This window comes from Rhinoraja longicauda, chromosome 30 (assembly GCF_053455715.1).
Source record: "Rhinoraja longicauda isolate Sanriku21f chromosome 30, sRhiLon1.1, whole genome shotgun sequence".
NCBI classification, from domain to species: domain Eukaryota; kingdom Metazoa; phylum Chordata; class Chondrichthyes; order Rajiformes; family Arhynchobatidae; genus Rhinoraja; species Rhinoraja longicauda.
Window position 1 is genome coordinate 10,684,362 of NC_135982.1, and position 15,652 is coordinate 10,700,013.

Here is a 15,652-nt window from a genome sequence, read left to right on the forward strand (position 1 = left end):
CTCCCCCAACATTGGGAACATGTTTCCTGCCTCTAACGTGTCCAACCCCTTAATAATCTTATACGTTTCGATAAGATCTCCTCTCATCCTTCTAAATTCCAGTGTATACAAGCCTAGTCGCTCCAGTCTTTCAACATATGACAGTCCCGCCATTCCGGGAATTAACCTAGTAAACCTACGCTGCACGCCCTCAATAGCAAGAATATCTTTCCTCAAATTTGGAGACCAAAACTGCACACAGTACTCCAGGTGCGGTCTCACTAGGGCCCTGTACAACTGCAGAAGGACCTCTTTGCTCCTATACTCAACTCCTCTTGTTATGAAGGCCAACATTCCATTGGCTTTCTTCACTGCCTGCTGTACCTGCATGCTTCCTTTCAGTGACTGATGCACTAGGACACCCAGATCTCGTTGTACGTCCCCTGTTCCTAACTTGACACCATTCAGATAATACTCTGCCTTCATATTCTTACCACCAAAGTGGATAACCTCACACTTATCCACATTGAACTGCATCTGCCATGCATTCGCCCACTCACACAACCTGTCCAAGTCACCCTGCAACCTCATAGCATCTTCCTCACAGTTCACACTACCACCCCGCTTTGTATCATCTGCAAATTTGCTAATTGTACTTTTAATCCCTTCATCCAAGTCATTAATGTATATTGTAAATAGCTGTGGTCCCACTAGTTACTGCCTGCCATTCTGAAAGGGACCCATTTATCCCCACTCTTTGCTTTCTGTCTGTCAACCAATTTTCTATCCATGTCAGTACCCTACCTGCAATACCATGTGCTCTAATTTTGCCCACTAATCTCCTATGTGGAACCTTGTCAAAGGCTTTCTGAAAGTCAAGGTACACCACATCCACCGGCTCTCCCCTGTCAATTTTCCTGGTTACATCCTCAAAGAATTCCAGAAGATTAGTGAAGCATGAGTTCATTTCCCCTTTGTAAATCCATGCTGACTTGGAACAATCCTGTTACTACTATCCAAATGCTCCGCAATTTCATCTTTTATAATTGACTCCAGCATCTTCCCCACCACTGATGTCAGACTAACTGGTCTATAATTTCCCGTTTTCTCTCTCCCTCCTTTCTTAAAAAGTGGGACAATATTAGCTTCCCTCCAATCCACAGGAACTGATCCTGAATCTATAGAACATTGGAAAATGATCACCAATGCGTCCACAATTTCTAGCGCCACCTCCTTAAGTATATTCTAAGTACAATCAAACCAATGTTGTGTGCAACTGCAACATTAATTTCTAAGTTGTGTACTCAATACTGCAGCCTATGATTGCAAGCATGCTACACCACCCTTTCCACTTGGTCACTGCTTTCAGAGCTATGGACATATCAGTCAGTCACAAAGCATGGAAACAGGCTCTTCTGCCCAACTTGAACATGCCGTCCAAGCTGTCCCATCCACACTCGTCCCATCTGCCCGTGTTTGGTCCACACCCCTCTAAAGCTTTCCTATCCATGTATCCGTCCAAGTGTCTTTTAAATCTTGTAATAGTATACACCTAAACTGGAAGAGTTACAGACAGTGAGGAAGGCTTTCTGAAGACACAGTGGGATATAGATCAGTTGCAGAAATGGGCAAAGAAATGGCAGATGGACCAATATTCTCTCTGCAAGGATGAGAGGAGATCTTATCGAAACGTATAAGATTATTAAGGGGTTGGACACGTTACAGGCAGGACACATGTTCCCAATGTTGGGGGAGTCCAGAACAAGGGGCCACAGTTTAAGAATATGGGGTAGGCCATTTAGAACTGAGATGAGGAAAAACCTTTTCAGTTAGAGAGTTGTATATCTGTGGAATTCTCTGCCTCAGAAGGCAGTGGAGGCCAATTCTCTGAATGCTTTCAAGAGAGAGCTAGATAGAGCTCTTAAGGATAGCAGAGTCAGGGGGTATGGGGAGAATGCAGGAACGGGGTACTGATTGAGAATGATCAGCCATGATCACATTGAATGGCGGTGCTGGCTCGAAGGGCCAAATGGCCTCCTCCTGCACCTATTGTCTATTGTCTAATGTCTATTAATGTTCCTGGGGTAGGCCATTTAGAACGGAGATGAGGAAAAACTTTTTCAGTCAGAGAGTTGTGAATCTGTGGAATTCTCTGCCTCAGAAGGCAGTGGAGGCCAATTCTCTGAATACATCCAAGAGAGAGCTAGATAGAGCTCTTAAGGATAGCGGAGTTAGGAGGTATGGGGAGAAGGCAGGAATGGGGTACTGACTGAGAATGATCAGCCACGATCACATTGAATGGCGGTGCTGGCTCGAAGGGCCGAATGGCCTACTCCTGCACCTATTGTCTATTGTCTATTGACATTGACTCCTCCCTAAATCTGACTTCCCAAGAAGTGGTAGGGTGAATCTCACACATGTCTGGATTAAATTCCATTTGACACCACTCCACCCAACTTTCCAGCTCTTAAACCACCTTCTTCCCTATCTACGACTTCACTATTTTCTATGTCGACTGCAAACTTACTAAGCAAACCACCCACATTCTCATCCAAGTCACTTATACATTTATATACATCGCAAGCCTCCAGTATTGGTCTCCAAATTTGAGGAAGGATATTCTTATTATTGAGGGCGTGCAGCGTAGGTTTACTAGGTTAATTCCCGGAATGGCGGGACTGTCGTATGTTGAAAGACTGGAGCGGCTAGGCTTGTATACACTGGAATTTAGAAGGATGAGAGGGGATCTTATTGAAACATATAAGATTATTAAGGGATTGGACACGTTAGAGGCAGGAAACATGTTCCCAATGTTGGGGAAGTCCAGAACCAGGGACCAGAATTTAAGAATAAGGGGTAGGCCATTTAGAACGGAGATGAGGAGAAGAAATTTCAGTCAGAGAGTTGTAAATCTGTGGAATTCTCTGCCTCAGAAGGCAGTGGAGGCCAATTCTCTGAATGCTTTCAAGAGAGAGCTAGATAGAGCTCTTAAGGATAGCGGAGTCAGGGGGTATGGGGAGAAGGCAGGAACGGGGTACTGATTGAGAATGACCAGCCATGATCACATTGAATGGTGGTGCTGGCTCAAAGGGCCGAATGGCCTACTCCTGCACCTATTGTCTATTGTCATCAAGCTAATTTTGGATTCAATTTGCCAAAATGCTTCAGACACCATGTCTTATGTTTCAGGACAGTCCTCCATGCAAGATCTTGTCAAAAGCCCCGTAAAACTCCTCCACCACTTAATCCTCTTCAATTTTATTAGTAATCTCAAAAAACCCAATCAAATTTGCAAACCATGATCACCCCTACACAAAACCATGGCATCTTTAATCAGTTCCTTCCTTTCCAAACGAGCATAACACTAGATTAATTGAAAGATGCACCGTGGAGACAGGCCTTTCAGCCCACCAAATCCATGCTGTCAATCAATTACCCATTCACACCACTTCTATATTATCCTACTTTCTTATCCACTCCCTACAGACCAGGAGCAAATTGCAGAAGCCAATTAGCCTACAAACTCGCATGTCTTTGGGATTGTGGGAGGAAATCCATGTGATCACAGGGAGAACATGCAAACACCACATAGACAGCAACCGAGGTCAGGATCAACGGCTCTACCAGCAGCCCCACTGTTCTACCTTTGTCTCTACCAACAACGTCTCTACCATTGATGCAATTAAAAACATTGTTCCCTTATGGATATCCTTACATACTAATACTCCTTGCTCTGTTGACGCCCCTTTCCTCTGTTGCCCTGCCCCTCACTCCCTCGCCCTGCCCCTTGCCCCATCACTGTACCCGTTGCCCCTTCGCCATGCCCCTCGCCCCCTCACCATACCGCTCACCATGCCTCTCGCCCTGCCCCTTGCTCCATCACTGTACCCCTTGCCCCTTCGCCATGCCCCTCGCCCCCTCACCATACCGCTCACCATGCCTCTCGCCCTGCCCCTTGCTCCATCACTGTACCCCTTGCCTCTTCGCCATGCCCCTCGCCCCCTCACCATACCGCTCACCATGCCTCTCACCCTGCCCCTTGCTCCATCACTGTACCCCTTGCCCCTTCGCCATGCCCCTCACCCCCTCACCATACTCCGCACCATGCCTCTCACCCTGCCCCTTGCCCCATCACTGTACCCCTTGCCCCATCGCCACGCCCCTCGCCCCCTCACCATACACCTTGCCCTGCCCCTTGCTCCATCACTGTACCCCTTGCCATGCACTTGTCGTGCCCCTTGCCCCATTGAAAGGCGCAGACTACCCCCTCCCCCTCCCCCACCTGCAGTGACGTCACTGGATCAGCCTCCGCTCACCTGGCCGGCGACTCGCGCATGCGCGAGGGCGGCGTCCCCACGTGACGCGTTTGGCGTCACTCGTCGCCCTGGGAACGAGCCTGGTGTCGGCGACGGTGAGGCCCGGGACCGGGTGAGGGGGACAGTGGGGGAGAGGGTGAGAGTGGGGGACAGTGGGGGAGGGGAGACAGAGGGGGAGAGTGGGGGACAGAGGGGGAGACAGGGGGTGAGAGTGGGGGACAGTGGGGGAGGGGAGACAGAGGGGGAGAGTGGGGGACAGAGGGGGGGACAGGGGGGGAGACAGGGGGGGAGAGGGGGAGAGTGGGGGACAGTGGGGGAGAGAGGGGGAGACAGGGGGGGAGAGGGTGAGAGTGGGGGACAGAGGGGGAGAGAGGGGGAGACAGGGGGGGAGAGGGTGAGAGTGGGGGACAGAGGGGGAGACAGGGGGGGGACAGGGGGGGAGAGTGGGGGACAGAGGGGGAGAGGGTGAGAGTGGGGGACAGAGGGGGAGAGTGGGGGACAGAGGGGGAGAGGGTGAGAGTGGGGGACAGTGGGGGAGAGTGGGGGACAGAGGGGGAGAGTGGGGGACAGAGGGGGAGACAGGGGGGGAGACAGGGGGGGACAGGGGGTGAGACAGGGGGGGAGAGGGGGGGACAGAGGGGGAGAGGGTGAGAGTGGGGGACAGAGGGGGAGAGTGGGGGACAGTGGGGGAGACAGGGGGGGGACAGGGGGGGAGAGTGGGGGACAGAGGGGGAGAGGGTGAGAGTGGGGGACAGAGGGGGAGAGTGGGGGACAGAGGGGGAGAGTGGGGGACAGAGGGGGAGAGTGGGGGACAGAGGGGGAGAGTGGGGGACAGAGGGGGAGAGTGGGGGACAGAGGGGGAGACAGGGGGGGAGACAGGGGGGGACAGGGGGGGAGACAGGGGGGGAGAGGGGGGGGGAGACAGGGGGGGAGACAGGGGGGGAGAGGGGGGGACAGTGGGGGACAGGGGGGGGAGGGGGAGAGTGGGGGACAGGGGGGGAGACAGGGGGGGAGAGGGGGAGACAGGGGGGGGGAGGGGGAGAGTGGGGGACAGTGGGGGAGGGGAGACAGAGGGGGAGAGTGGGGGACAGGGGGGGAGGGGGAGAGTGGGGGGGGAGGGGGAGAGTGGGGGACAGGGGGGGAGGGGAGACAGAGGGGGAGAGTGGGGGACAGGGGGGGAGGGGGAGAGTGGGGGGGAGGGGGAGAGTGGGGGACAATGGCGGAGTGGGGGACAGAGGGGGAGAGTGGGGGACGGGGAGGGGGAGAGTGCGGGACAGTGGGGGAGAGAGGGGGGAGGGGAGACAGGGGGAGAGAGTGGGGGACAGAGGGGGGAGTGGGGGACAGAGGGGGGGAGGGGGAGAGTGGGGGACAGTGGGGGAGTGGGGGACAGGGGGGGAGACAGGGGGGGGAGTGGGGGAGGGGGAAAGAGAGGGGGGGACAGGGGGGGGAGAGTGGGGGACAGAGGGGGAGAGTGGGGGACAAGGGGGGACAGGGGGGGAGAGTGGGGGAGGGGGAGAGTGGGGGACAGGGGGGAGGGGGAGAGTGGGGGACAGGGGGAGGGGGAGAGTGGGGGACAGGGGGAGAGAGGGTGGGGGGAAAGAGGGTGGGGGAGGATGAGGTGAGGGGGAGAGAGGTAGGGGGGAAGAGGGTTCAGATATGGTGAAGGGGTGGGGGAGCATTCAGGCTGAAGGGGGATGGGGATAAGAGGAGGGATGGGTGTACGGAAGTGAAGAGGGGTGGGGGAGTGGCCAGGCTGAGCTGGGTTGGGGGCTGGATTGGGAAATAGTTTGACGTGTGGGTGTGGTGAATGGGGTGAAGGAGCATCTGGGGAGGAAAGGGGAATGGGGGTGTGGTGGGGTGGGAGCGGTATAGGGGTGTGGTGGGGGGTGGGAGGGGATTAGGGATGAGGTGGGGGTGAATAGGGATGGGGCAGAGGGGGGATAGGGATGGGGCGGAGGGGGGATAGGGATGTGGTGAAGGACGTGCGGATGATAGGGAGGGTGTGCTGGGAGGAGGATGAGGTGGTGTTGACAAGATGGTGAGGGCAAAGGGCGTAAGCAGGGGTTGATGGCCGCGGGAGGGGGGGTGGGCTGATGGGGGGTGTTAAGTGGGACATTGAGGGGCACAAGTCTGTCCTAATGTCTTGTGTTGGTGGGGTGGTGGGTCGGCGGGCAGAGGGATCATGGTGGGGAATTGCGGGTTTGTTGAAGGGAAGAGTGTGTGGCGGCTTGGGAGGAGAGAGGTGGGTGGTGGGAGGGGTACTTTAGAGAGATGTTAGGGGGAGGGGGTGTAGGCGGTTTGAATGGGGAGGAGATGGGTGTGTTGAGGGGAGAAGGGATGCATTAGGACTGTGACCTGCACGGTTAAATTTATCCACAATGGTGGCTCTCTCCAGGATGCTGCTATTAGGCAGCACAATTGAACGGAGTGCCAAAAAAAGACCAAAAGGACACAAAGTGTTGGAATAACTCGGTGTGCCCGGCAGCATGTCTGGAAAACATGGATGGGTCACGTTTTGGGTCGAGTCCTTTCTTCAGACTGGGTCTGAACTCTCAGGGAGTAACTGAGGGAGTTTAATGAAGTCGGCTTCCTCTGCTTTGATCTGCTTGAACACTTGCAGCAAACCTCATCTGGTTGTTATGTTTGCCAAACTTGGGGCATCTTAGTCAGCGCTGACATTACCTTTCTAGATCTCTGGAGGGTGCTTGGTGAAATGCCACAATAAAAGTTTATGAAAAATATAAATACTTTTCTTGTTGCACCTAAGCTATTGGCACAGATCAAAGATTGGCTGGCTAACAGAAGTAATGCACATGAATATTTGTTATGTTATCTGGTTGGCAATGGGTGTTGGATGACAGACATAGTTGACGACGATTCAGTTTATAAATGACTTGGGAGAGTGCACCAAAATGCGGTTGCTGACTTTGCTAACGACACAATAGTAGGTAGGAAAGCAAGTTGTGTTGGGAAACAAAGTGTAAAGTCATATTGTGTGGAAAATAAAGATGTGTATCCAAATTGTGAAAGATAACAGAGGTGTAGGAAGGTACTGCAGATACTGGTTTACACCGAAGATAGACACAAAATGTTGGAGTAACTCAGCGGGACAGGCAGCATCTCTTTCAGAGTCTGAAGAAGGGTCTCCACCCAAAACGTCACATTCCTTCTATCCAGAGATGCTGCCTGTCCCTCTATGTTACGCCAGCATTTTGTGTCTAAGATTGCAGAGGTATTTGGATATCCTCGTGCCTCATTTGCCAAAGGTTAGTTTACAGTTAACAAGCAGAATAGCCAACAATACTATTGCTCACTTCTAGGATAACTACACAAAAATAGGTGTGTCATGCTTCATTTATATAGGACCTTGGTGAAACCACATATGCAGTACAGTGTAGAGGTTTGGTCTCTTAGTTTAGAAAGGCTATTGATGTTTTGGAAGCACTCATATCTGCACTAGGCAAGTTGTCTTAAGAGGAAAGGGCGGGCAGATTTGTATTACACCTGCTCAATTTAGAAGACCCTGAGAGGTTCTGTTAAAAATGGGTTTGAAACAAATATTTGCTTTTGTGGTAGAATAAGGGGTTCATTATTTAAGAAAATGAGTCATCCACTTCAGACAGTGATGGGATTTTTTTCATCCATCTTAGGCAGGAACGAGATGATTTTTCTTCTCTCCGTCAGGGTGCTGAGTCTTTGGTGGTCTAATTTAGTTTAGAGATGCAGTGTAGACACAGGTCCTACGGCCCTCCGAGTCCAAGCCGCCCAGTGATCCCCACACATTATAATACCATCCCACACACACAAGGGACAATTTACAATTAACTTTCCCACCCGTGTTTCAGTCCAAATGTCTTTTAAAGGTTGTTATTGTACCTGCCTCAACTACTTCTGTGGGCAGCTCATTCCATATACCTACCACTCTCTGTGTGGAAAAGTTGCCCCTCAGGTTCCTTTTTAATCTTTCCACTCTCACCTTAAACCAATACCGTGTAGTTTTAGACTCCCTCGACCTGGGAAGACGGTAACCACCCATTTTATCACCACTCCTCGTGGTTTTATGTACCTCTGAGGTCACTCTGCAACCTCAAAAGCCCCAGAGAAAACGTTATTTATTAAGAGAAAGTCATAATTTGAAAACTATTTAATGAGTTTTACACACATCGGGAAATGTGTTTCTTGGGCATTCAATTGTGTTGATTCTTTGGTCCTGTTTTGGAATAGTTCACTCTTATCGAAACGTATAAGATTATTAAGGGGTTGGACACGTTAGAGGCAGGAAACATGTTCCCAATGTTGGGGGAGTCCAGAACAAGGGGCCACAGTTTAAGAATAAGGGGTGGGCCATTTAGAACTGAGATGAGGAAAAACTTTTTCAGTCAGAGAGTTGTGAATCTGTGGAAGGCAGTGGAGGCCAATTCTCTGAATGCATTTAAGAGAGAGCTAGATGGAGCTCTTAAGGATAGCAGAGTCAGGGGGTATGGGGAGAAGGCAGGAACGGGGTACTGATTGAGAATGATCAGCCATGATTACATTGAATGGCGGTGCTGGCTCGAAGGGCTGAATGGCCTCCTCCTGCACCTATTGTCTATTGTCTCTTGCACAAGGGCTGGAAGAGGAAAATGCAAGAATCGTTGATTGTTCTTTGGCTGAGACTGCAGATCACAAAATGCCAGTGAGCAACTGGAATATGCAGTGCAGTTAAGAAAAGTATTTGTACATAAGTGGATTTGGGCAATGAAGTATGGGTTTATTTTTTAAAGAGTAGTTGCTATAGCATAGGAAGAGGTCGTACAGCTCACTGCTCATGCCGTATTGTTACGTTCAGTGACTAATTCAATAATCCCACCAGTGTCTGTGTTAATAGTCAGGCTTCCTTGCCATTCATTTTCATAGATGTACAGGTTTGTAGGTTAATTGGCTTTGGTATAAATGTAAATTGTCCCTAGTGTATGTCGGACAGTGTTCATCTGTGGGATCACTGGTTGGTGAGGGCTCGGTGGGCAGCAGGGCCTGTTTCCGCGATCTATATCTAAACTAAACTAAGTAATAAATCCTTCGTCATTTACGTTCCTACATTTTGTTTTGACTTTACATCATCTATTCTCCATCAATAAGTGTTATGTATAATAAAGAATTATTAATTTTGTCATTTCATTTGCTTTTCGACTGAAGCATTACACTTACCTGGTCCTCCACTGATCAGCAATAGCTTTTTCGGCTGTGTTTTCCACAATGTCAAGTGCTTTGCTCTTTAGTGTTAAGTTATTGCTTCTGGGACTTGCACGTACATGCTGCCTTATCAGATCTGTTCCTGTGCTGGACGTATCTGCTGTTCTGCTCACAGGCTTAGTGCGGGGCCAAGGTTTTGTTTTGTTGGAGCTAATTTTCCCTAATGCTTTACAGCAGCATAACAAAGATTATTTAACAAATTGCAATTAAAAAGTACCTACAAAAACACATTTTCAGTGCAATCTTTCGTTAAAACTGAGCCAATTTATCTTCCCACCCAAGTGGTTGTGAAATGCTTTTCTTTGAAGCTTTCATTTCACAGCAGGGGTGTTGGAGCCCATCATTGTTTAATGGCACATGCCTGCTGTAGCCATATTTTACCGTGGAACAGTGCTGTGGCATAGTTGATTACATTCTTAAAACATGCGGCAGGCTGAGGTTAGACTGTGTCCTTGGTAAAACATTGGGATTCAAGGGTTCCACGTGATTATTTTCTAAGGTAATGTGTATTTTTTGGGGGGAGCTAGAGAGTCGTGTGAAATGGCTTCTTCCTCCTGCTCTTCAGATTTCCCATGATAAACAAAACCATGTGGGCAATGAATGAATGGGGGGGGGGGGGGGGGGGAGAGGAGGAGGAGGAGGAGGAGGAGGAGGAGGAGGAGGAGGAGGAGGAGGAGGAGGAGGAGGAGGAGGAGGAGGAGGAGGAGGAGGAAGAGGAGGAGGAGGAGGAGGAGGAGGAGGAGGGGGAGGGGGAGGGGGAGAGAGGGAGAGAGGGAGAGAGGGAGAGAGAGAGAGAGAGAGAGAGAGAGAGAGAGAGAGAGAGAGAGAGAGAGAGAGAGAGAGAGAGAGAGAGAGAGAGATATCTGCACAATGGGACACAAACAAATGAATGTAAAAGTCGTGAAATGCAGAGGGGTGGGACATGCCCAACCGGGCCAGGTTCTGTTAATGGAGAGAGAATCACTCCCAGTCAGTTATTAACTGGATTACATGGTTCACAATTTATTCCCATGGCATTGCCTTATAGATTTGACCTATCCATCCTTCCCTCACCCTCTTTGGAAGATAAAACCAATGTGTTTTGTCTTTGGTACAAAGTACTGGAGGAACTCGGCAGATCAGGCAGCATCAGTTGTGGGAATGGACAGGGAACGTTTTCTGTCAGGACCCTTCTTCAGACTGTCTCTGTTTTTTCTCTTTCTCAATTCTATCAAATGGTCTTCTCTTTCTTTCCACAGATGGTACCATACCTGCTAAGTCCACTTTCTGTTTTAAATTCAGCCGGGCGTGAATGTGTGTTGGTGGAGGCAGGAGATTTTTGAGGTGAAAGGGTGGATGGAGTAGGAGTGTGGGTTAGGAAGGGTATCCCTGCTGCATTCTGAGAATGTCATCTTAACATAGTTGCAATAGTTGGCTCCTGAACAGCTGCTGGCTCTCCGCACTCCTGGGACTTTTCCAGTTTTATACACAGAGAGTGGTGGGTACCTGGAAGGCAATGTCAGGGGTGGTGTGGTGGAGGCAGATAACATAGTGGCGTTTAAGAGGATTTGGATCGGTACATGGGAATGCAGGGATATGGATCATATGCAGGCAGATGGGTTTAACTTGGCATTTGTGTGCTGTGAAAATTGTGAGTCAAAGAGGAATTTAGAAGAATGAGAGGGGATCTTATCGAAACATATTAGATTATTAAGGGGTTAGACACGTTAGAGGCAGGAAACGTGTTCCCAATGTTGGGGGAGTTCAGAACCAGGGGCCACAGTTTAAGAATAAGGGGTAGGCCATTTAAAACCTAGATGAGGAAAAACTTTTTCACTCAGAGTGTTGTAAATCTGTGGAATTCACTGCCTCAGAAGGCAGTGGAGGCCAATTCTCTGAATGCATTCAAGAGAGAGCTAGACAGAGCTCTTAAGGATAGCGGAGTCAGGGGGTATGGGGAGAAGGCAGGAATGGGGTACTGATTGAGAATGATCAGCCATGATCACATTGAATGGTGGTGCTGGCTCGAAGGGCCGAATGGCCTCCTCCTGCACCTATTGTCTATTGTCTATAAGAGCATATTACTGTGCACTGTTCTACGTTCTATGTTTTGTGTGTGGGTGTACCTTAACTCTCCTGCTTATGCAGTTGGGTTTGTTAGAAGTCCAGGATCCCGTGTTGTTTATCAACCTGTCCTGCCACCTTCAATAATTGTACAGAAAATTGCACAATCTCTCTCTCCTTATACTCCTTTTAAAAATTGTTCCATTTAAAACACATCACTCTTTTTCCTGCAAGAAGAGAGGCACAAAACGATGGAGTAACTCAACGGGTCAGGCATCGTCTCTGGAGAAAAGTCAAGTCAAGTCAAGTCAATTTTATTTGTATAGCACATTTAAAAACAACCCACGTTGACCAAAGTGCTGTACATCTGATTAGGAAAAAAATGAAACATACAGTAGCACGTAAACATAACAGCACATAGATGATGTGACTTCACGGGCCAGTGATGCTGCCTGCCCCTCCGAGCTACTCCAGCATTTTGTGTCTATCTTCGGTATAAACCGGCATCTGCAGTTAAGTTCCTCTCCACACTCTTTTGCCTCCAGGCCATTACCTCAATTTAATTTGCTGTGTTACACTGAAGGAGTATGATTAATTAGGTTTTCCAATTTTCTTTAGGTATGAAAGAGTGAAATGGCTGCTGCAGAACCTACCAGTAGACCACCCTCTGGGTCCAAAAGCATTGCCTTTGATCTGCCTGTCCACTCCATCGCAGACCACGACACCAACACCATGAATATTCCCAGGCCTAAATCAGCCAAAGGCCGGACTCGGTCTAACTCTGCTTATGCTCACGGTGCAGAGGCTTGTTCGATTCCTATTCCAGTTGCAACTACCTTTGGCGATCGGGACAGCTGTCCTTCGCCTTCGCCTCCCGAGTTGTATCCTCCCACCAGGACCATGCGAATGTCCAAAGAGGAATTTCCGGAGCTCCTCCAACATATTCCGTCTCGGCCGTCTTCATCGTTAAATCGGTACAGAGTTTTGCCATCCATTGTGACGAGGGAATCCGGTAAGGCTGGAACGGAGACTCCGGACCACAAGAACCGTCGGCTGAATTTGCACGTTGACCTCGAAGAAAAATTAAAATTACACAAGGAAAAGAAGCCAAGTCATTTTAAATCGAACACTGCAGCTTCCAAAGCACACTCGCGCCAGAGTCCAGCAGCCTTTCCGCCAGATGAGCCTTCAGACACCGAGCCAAGATTGCAGCTTGCTGTGAGGTACCCTTCAGGCCAGAGGTTCGAGAGTTGCTTCAGACCTTCAGACACACTGCAAACAATCCTGTCTGTAGCTGAACGGAAGAGTAATGGCAACTACAAGAACTCTGTGGTCGAAACAATGGACGTGCCCCGCAGGAGCTTCTGTGACCTGACCAAGACACTGGAGGAATGTGGAATTCAAAATAAATCAGTTCTTTGCATCTTACAACGTGACAGTGATTAGTGCTCGTGCTGGTGACTGGTGTACCCTGTTTTTCTATTGTGAAATGCAAGATGATGTCAAATCTATCGACCACCACAAATATTTCAAAATACCATCTTAAGTAATTAAGATTTCTGAGCGTACATCCAATAGATGGGGCCGGCTGTACAATTTAAATGGCATGTTCTTGAATTCTGACGAAAACTGATCAACAGTGTAAAGGTTGAGAATTGGGGTTATAATCTACATTTTCTGTAGCTTCTTGGGTGGGGAAGTGCCTAGTAATTATGCAACTGCTGAGACAGAGAAGAAAACCAAATTGCAAGAATTGGTGGATAATATATAATCCCAAATGACGATTAAAATAATGGGGAACCTTAGTACATTTCAAATATGATGAATTGCATGGCTACTCTTGCTATGGTCTTTCCATTATAAGAAGTGATAAGAGTTCTTTCTCTGAGGGAATTCCATGTAACATGGCGGTTTCATCTTTGACTTAATTGGGCTGAATCTTCAAGATGTACAAGGCTATTGGCAAAATCTGTAGCCACGACAAAATGACTGAGTAGGGAGTAATGAACAGAAGGTAGCACATCTGGTCTCCTGGTAAACATAAAATGCTGGAGTAACTCAGCGGGACCCTTCAGACTGATCATTTCAGTGGACACTTCAGTGGACAATGGACAGACTCCAGCATTTTGTGTCTATCTTTGATTTAAACCAGCGTCTGCAGTTCTGTCCAGTTGCTGCCTTGATCAACAATCTGCAGCATTTTCAGATGCAGTGTCTTCACTTACAGTCATTTGTATTAAGATGTGCAGCTTGTAATAGTTATGGGGGCCATCCCAAGCCGAATCAAAGCAAAGCCGTGATTCATCCCAGTTTTTCAGAGATTTCCAAGCATAAAGCAAGCCTTTAACTTCTTTATTGCTGGGGTGCCATTGGTCAGTGAAGGATACATGGTGCCACTCCCCATTACTCACCTGCACTCTCATTTCTTTCATCAAGCAGACTGACTGAATGACGTGGTTTTGTCCAAAGAGTGCCACCTCTAGGAGCTCCTGCCTTGCAGTGAGGTCTCATGGCAGCGATGGCGTTTTTGAAAACATCTTGTGCGCAATTGCGGTCAGTGTGCCTGACTGTTACAATTCCAGCACTGTCAATGTGCTGCACATTGGTGTCCCCCCCCACCATAGGTCGGACTGAAGCCTGTGTGGCTGCCCCATGCTGATTTCATTTGTTTATTCACCACCATTTCAATCCAACCTCTTTAGCCGGATGCATCTATTAGATATTTCAAGTTCTTTATGGCAAAACAGTAAGCTGTTTTAGCAGTGGAAAGTTGCACTGGAAATTCCGTGCACAATTTTTCGAAATATTTCCTTTTGGCCTCAAGACTCGACTCTAAATAATGAAAGTTTAAATGGTGTTGCTTGGGCCATTGATGTTTGCTACAGCCACATCGCAGGTTGATCACATCATCGGTGCTGACTGAAACTGTGTGCATGAGAAAATATACAAGCATAAAGTACACTGCAGTGACAGAAAGGGTCATTCAAACTAAAGGATAGTTAGCTGGAATCTTTAGCAAGACACCAAGTGCTCGAGTAACTCAGCGGGCCAGGCAGCATCTGTGGAGGGAAATGGCAACACGCAATGTTTCGGGTCGAGGCCCTTCAGTCTCATTCGGAAAAAAAGGGTCCAGAGCCAAAATGTTGCCTTTCCCTCCACGGATGCTGCTTGACCCACTGAGTTACTCCAGCACTTCATGTTTTATATAGGATAGGCTAACTTTTTCTACCTCCCAGCTCCCCCTTAAAAGTAGCAAGGGATAAATAGAACAAGCTTAATTTAATGTCGCTGAGGGCAGCAGTTCAGAGTTCTACGTTTTTCCTTTTGACTTTGTCAATCTCTAAGTGGACAAGTGATCAGTTCATACTTTTGATCTACAGGTAGAAATGACAATCTAATAATTTTAATGAAATTTTAATATATTTTATATTTTTACTTTTCTGATTGATTGGACTGGACACATGCCAACTTGCTTATATTATTTTCATTATTTACATACTTGTGATATAGCACGGAAGAATATGGAGCTAGAAGAATGTACCAAATAATTCTACCGCATAGTTCTGATGTTATGCTGATTGACTAGAGATTTTGTTCAAACCCATGACAGGTTTTAAAATCCTTCATCCAAGGATATTTGGTTTTCAAATGGAATATTTACATTTTATTTCAGAAGTTCAAAGAACGGAACTGCAATAAATTTTTAATACCTTCAGTTTGATTCCACTCTTGTGAAGTCATTCTTGTATTTTCTACAAGTACAGTAGTGTCACTCCTCAGTGGTTCGGTTTCAGTAAAGTAGTCACCGAGTACAGGGTGACAGATAGGCCACAAGATGGCTGCTGCTGGGCAAGTGGTCATTTCAGCCCTTCGAATCTATGCCAGCTCTATTTGTGTTTGGCCTCACTGACAGTAAAGGAGGCCCAGGACAGAAAGAGATGCTGCCTTGTCCGCTGAGTTACTCCTGCTTTTCGTATCTATCTTCCGTGTAAACTAACATCTGCAGTTCTTTCCTACAACAATTAAGGGTAATCCATTGTCCTGCAACTGATTGGCTTTCAGATCCTTCACCAGTCATTTGG

The 15,652-nt window shown here is 48.4% G+C and overlaps 1 protein-coding gene across 1 annotated transcript; it reads left to right on the forward strand.

Annotated features, from left to right (window-relative positions):
* The first annotated feature begins 12,197 nt into the window (after window positions 1-12,197).
* Window positions 12,198-14,680, forward strand: ubxn10 (UBX domain protein 10). The gene has a single exon (XM_078425157.1). The coding sequence runs from the start codon at window positions 12,204-12,206 to the stop codon at window positions 13,014-13,016; it is 813 nt and encodes a 270-aa protein (XP_078281283.1). The 5' UTR covers window positions 12,198-12,203; the 3' UTR covers window positions 13,017-14,680.
* The last annotated feature ends 972 nt before the right edge of the window (window positions 14,681-15,652 follow it).

Excerpts from the sequence above, each read along its gene's own strand:
- ubxn10 (XM_078425157.1), top strand. The coding sequence starts at position 12,204 with ATGGCTGCTGCAGAACCTACCAGTAGACCACCCTCTGGGTCCAAAAGC.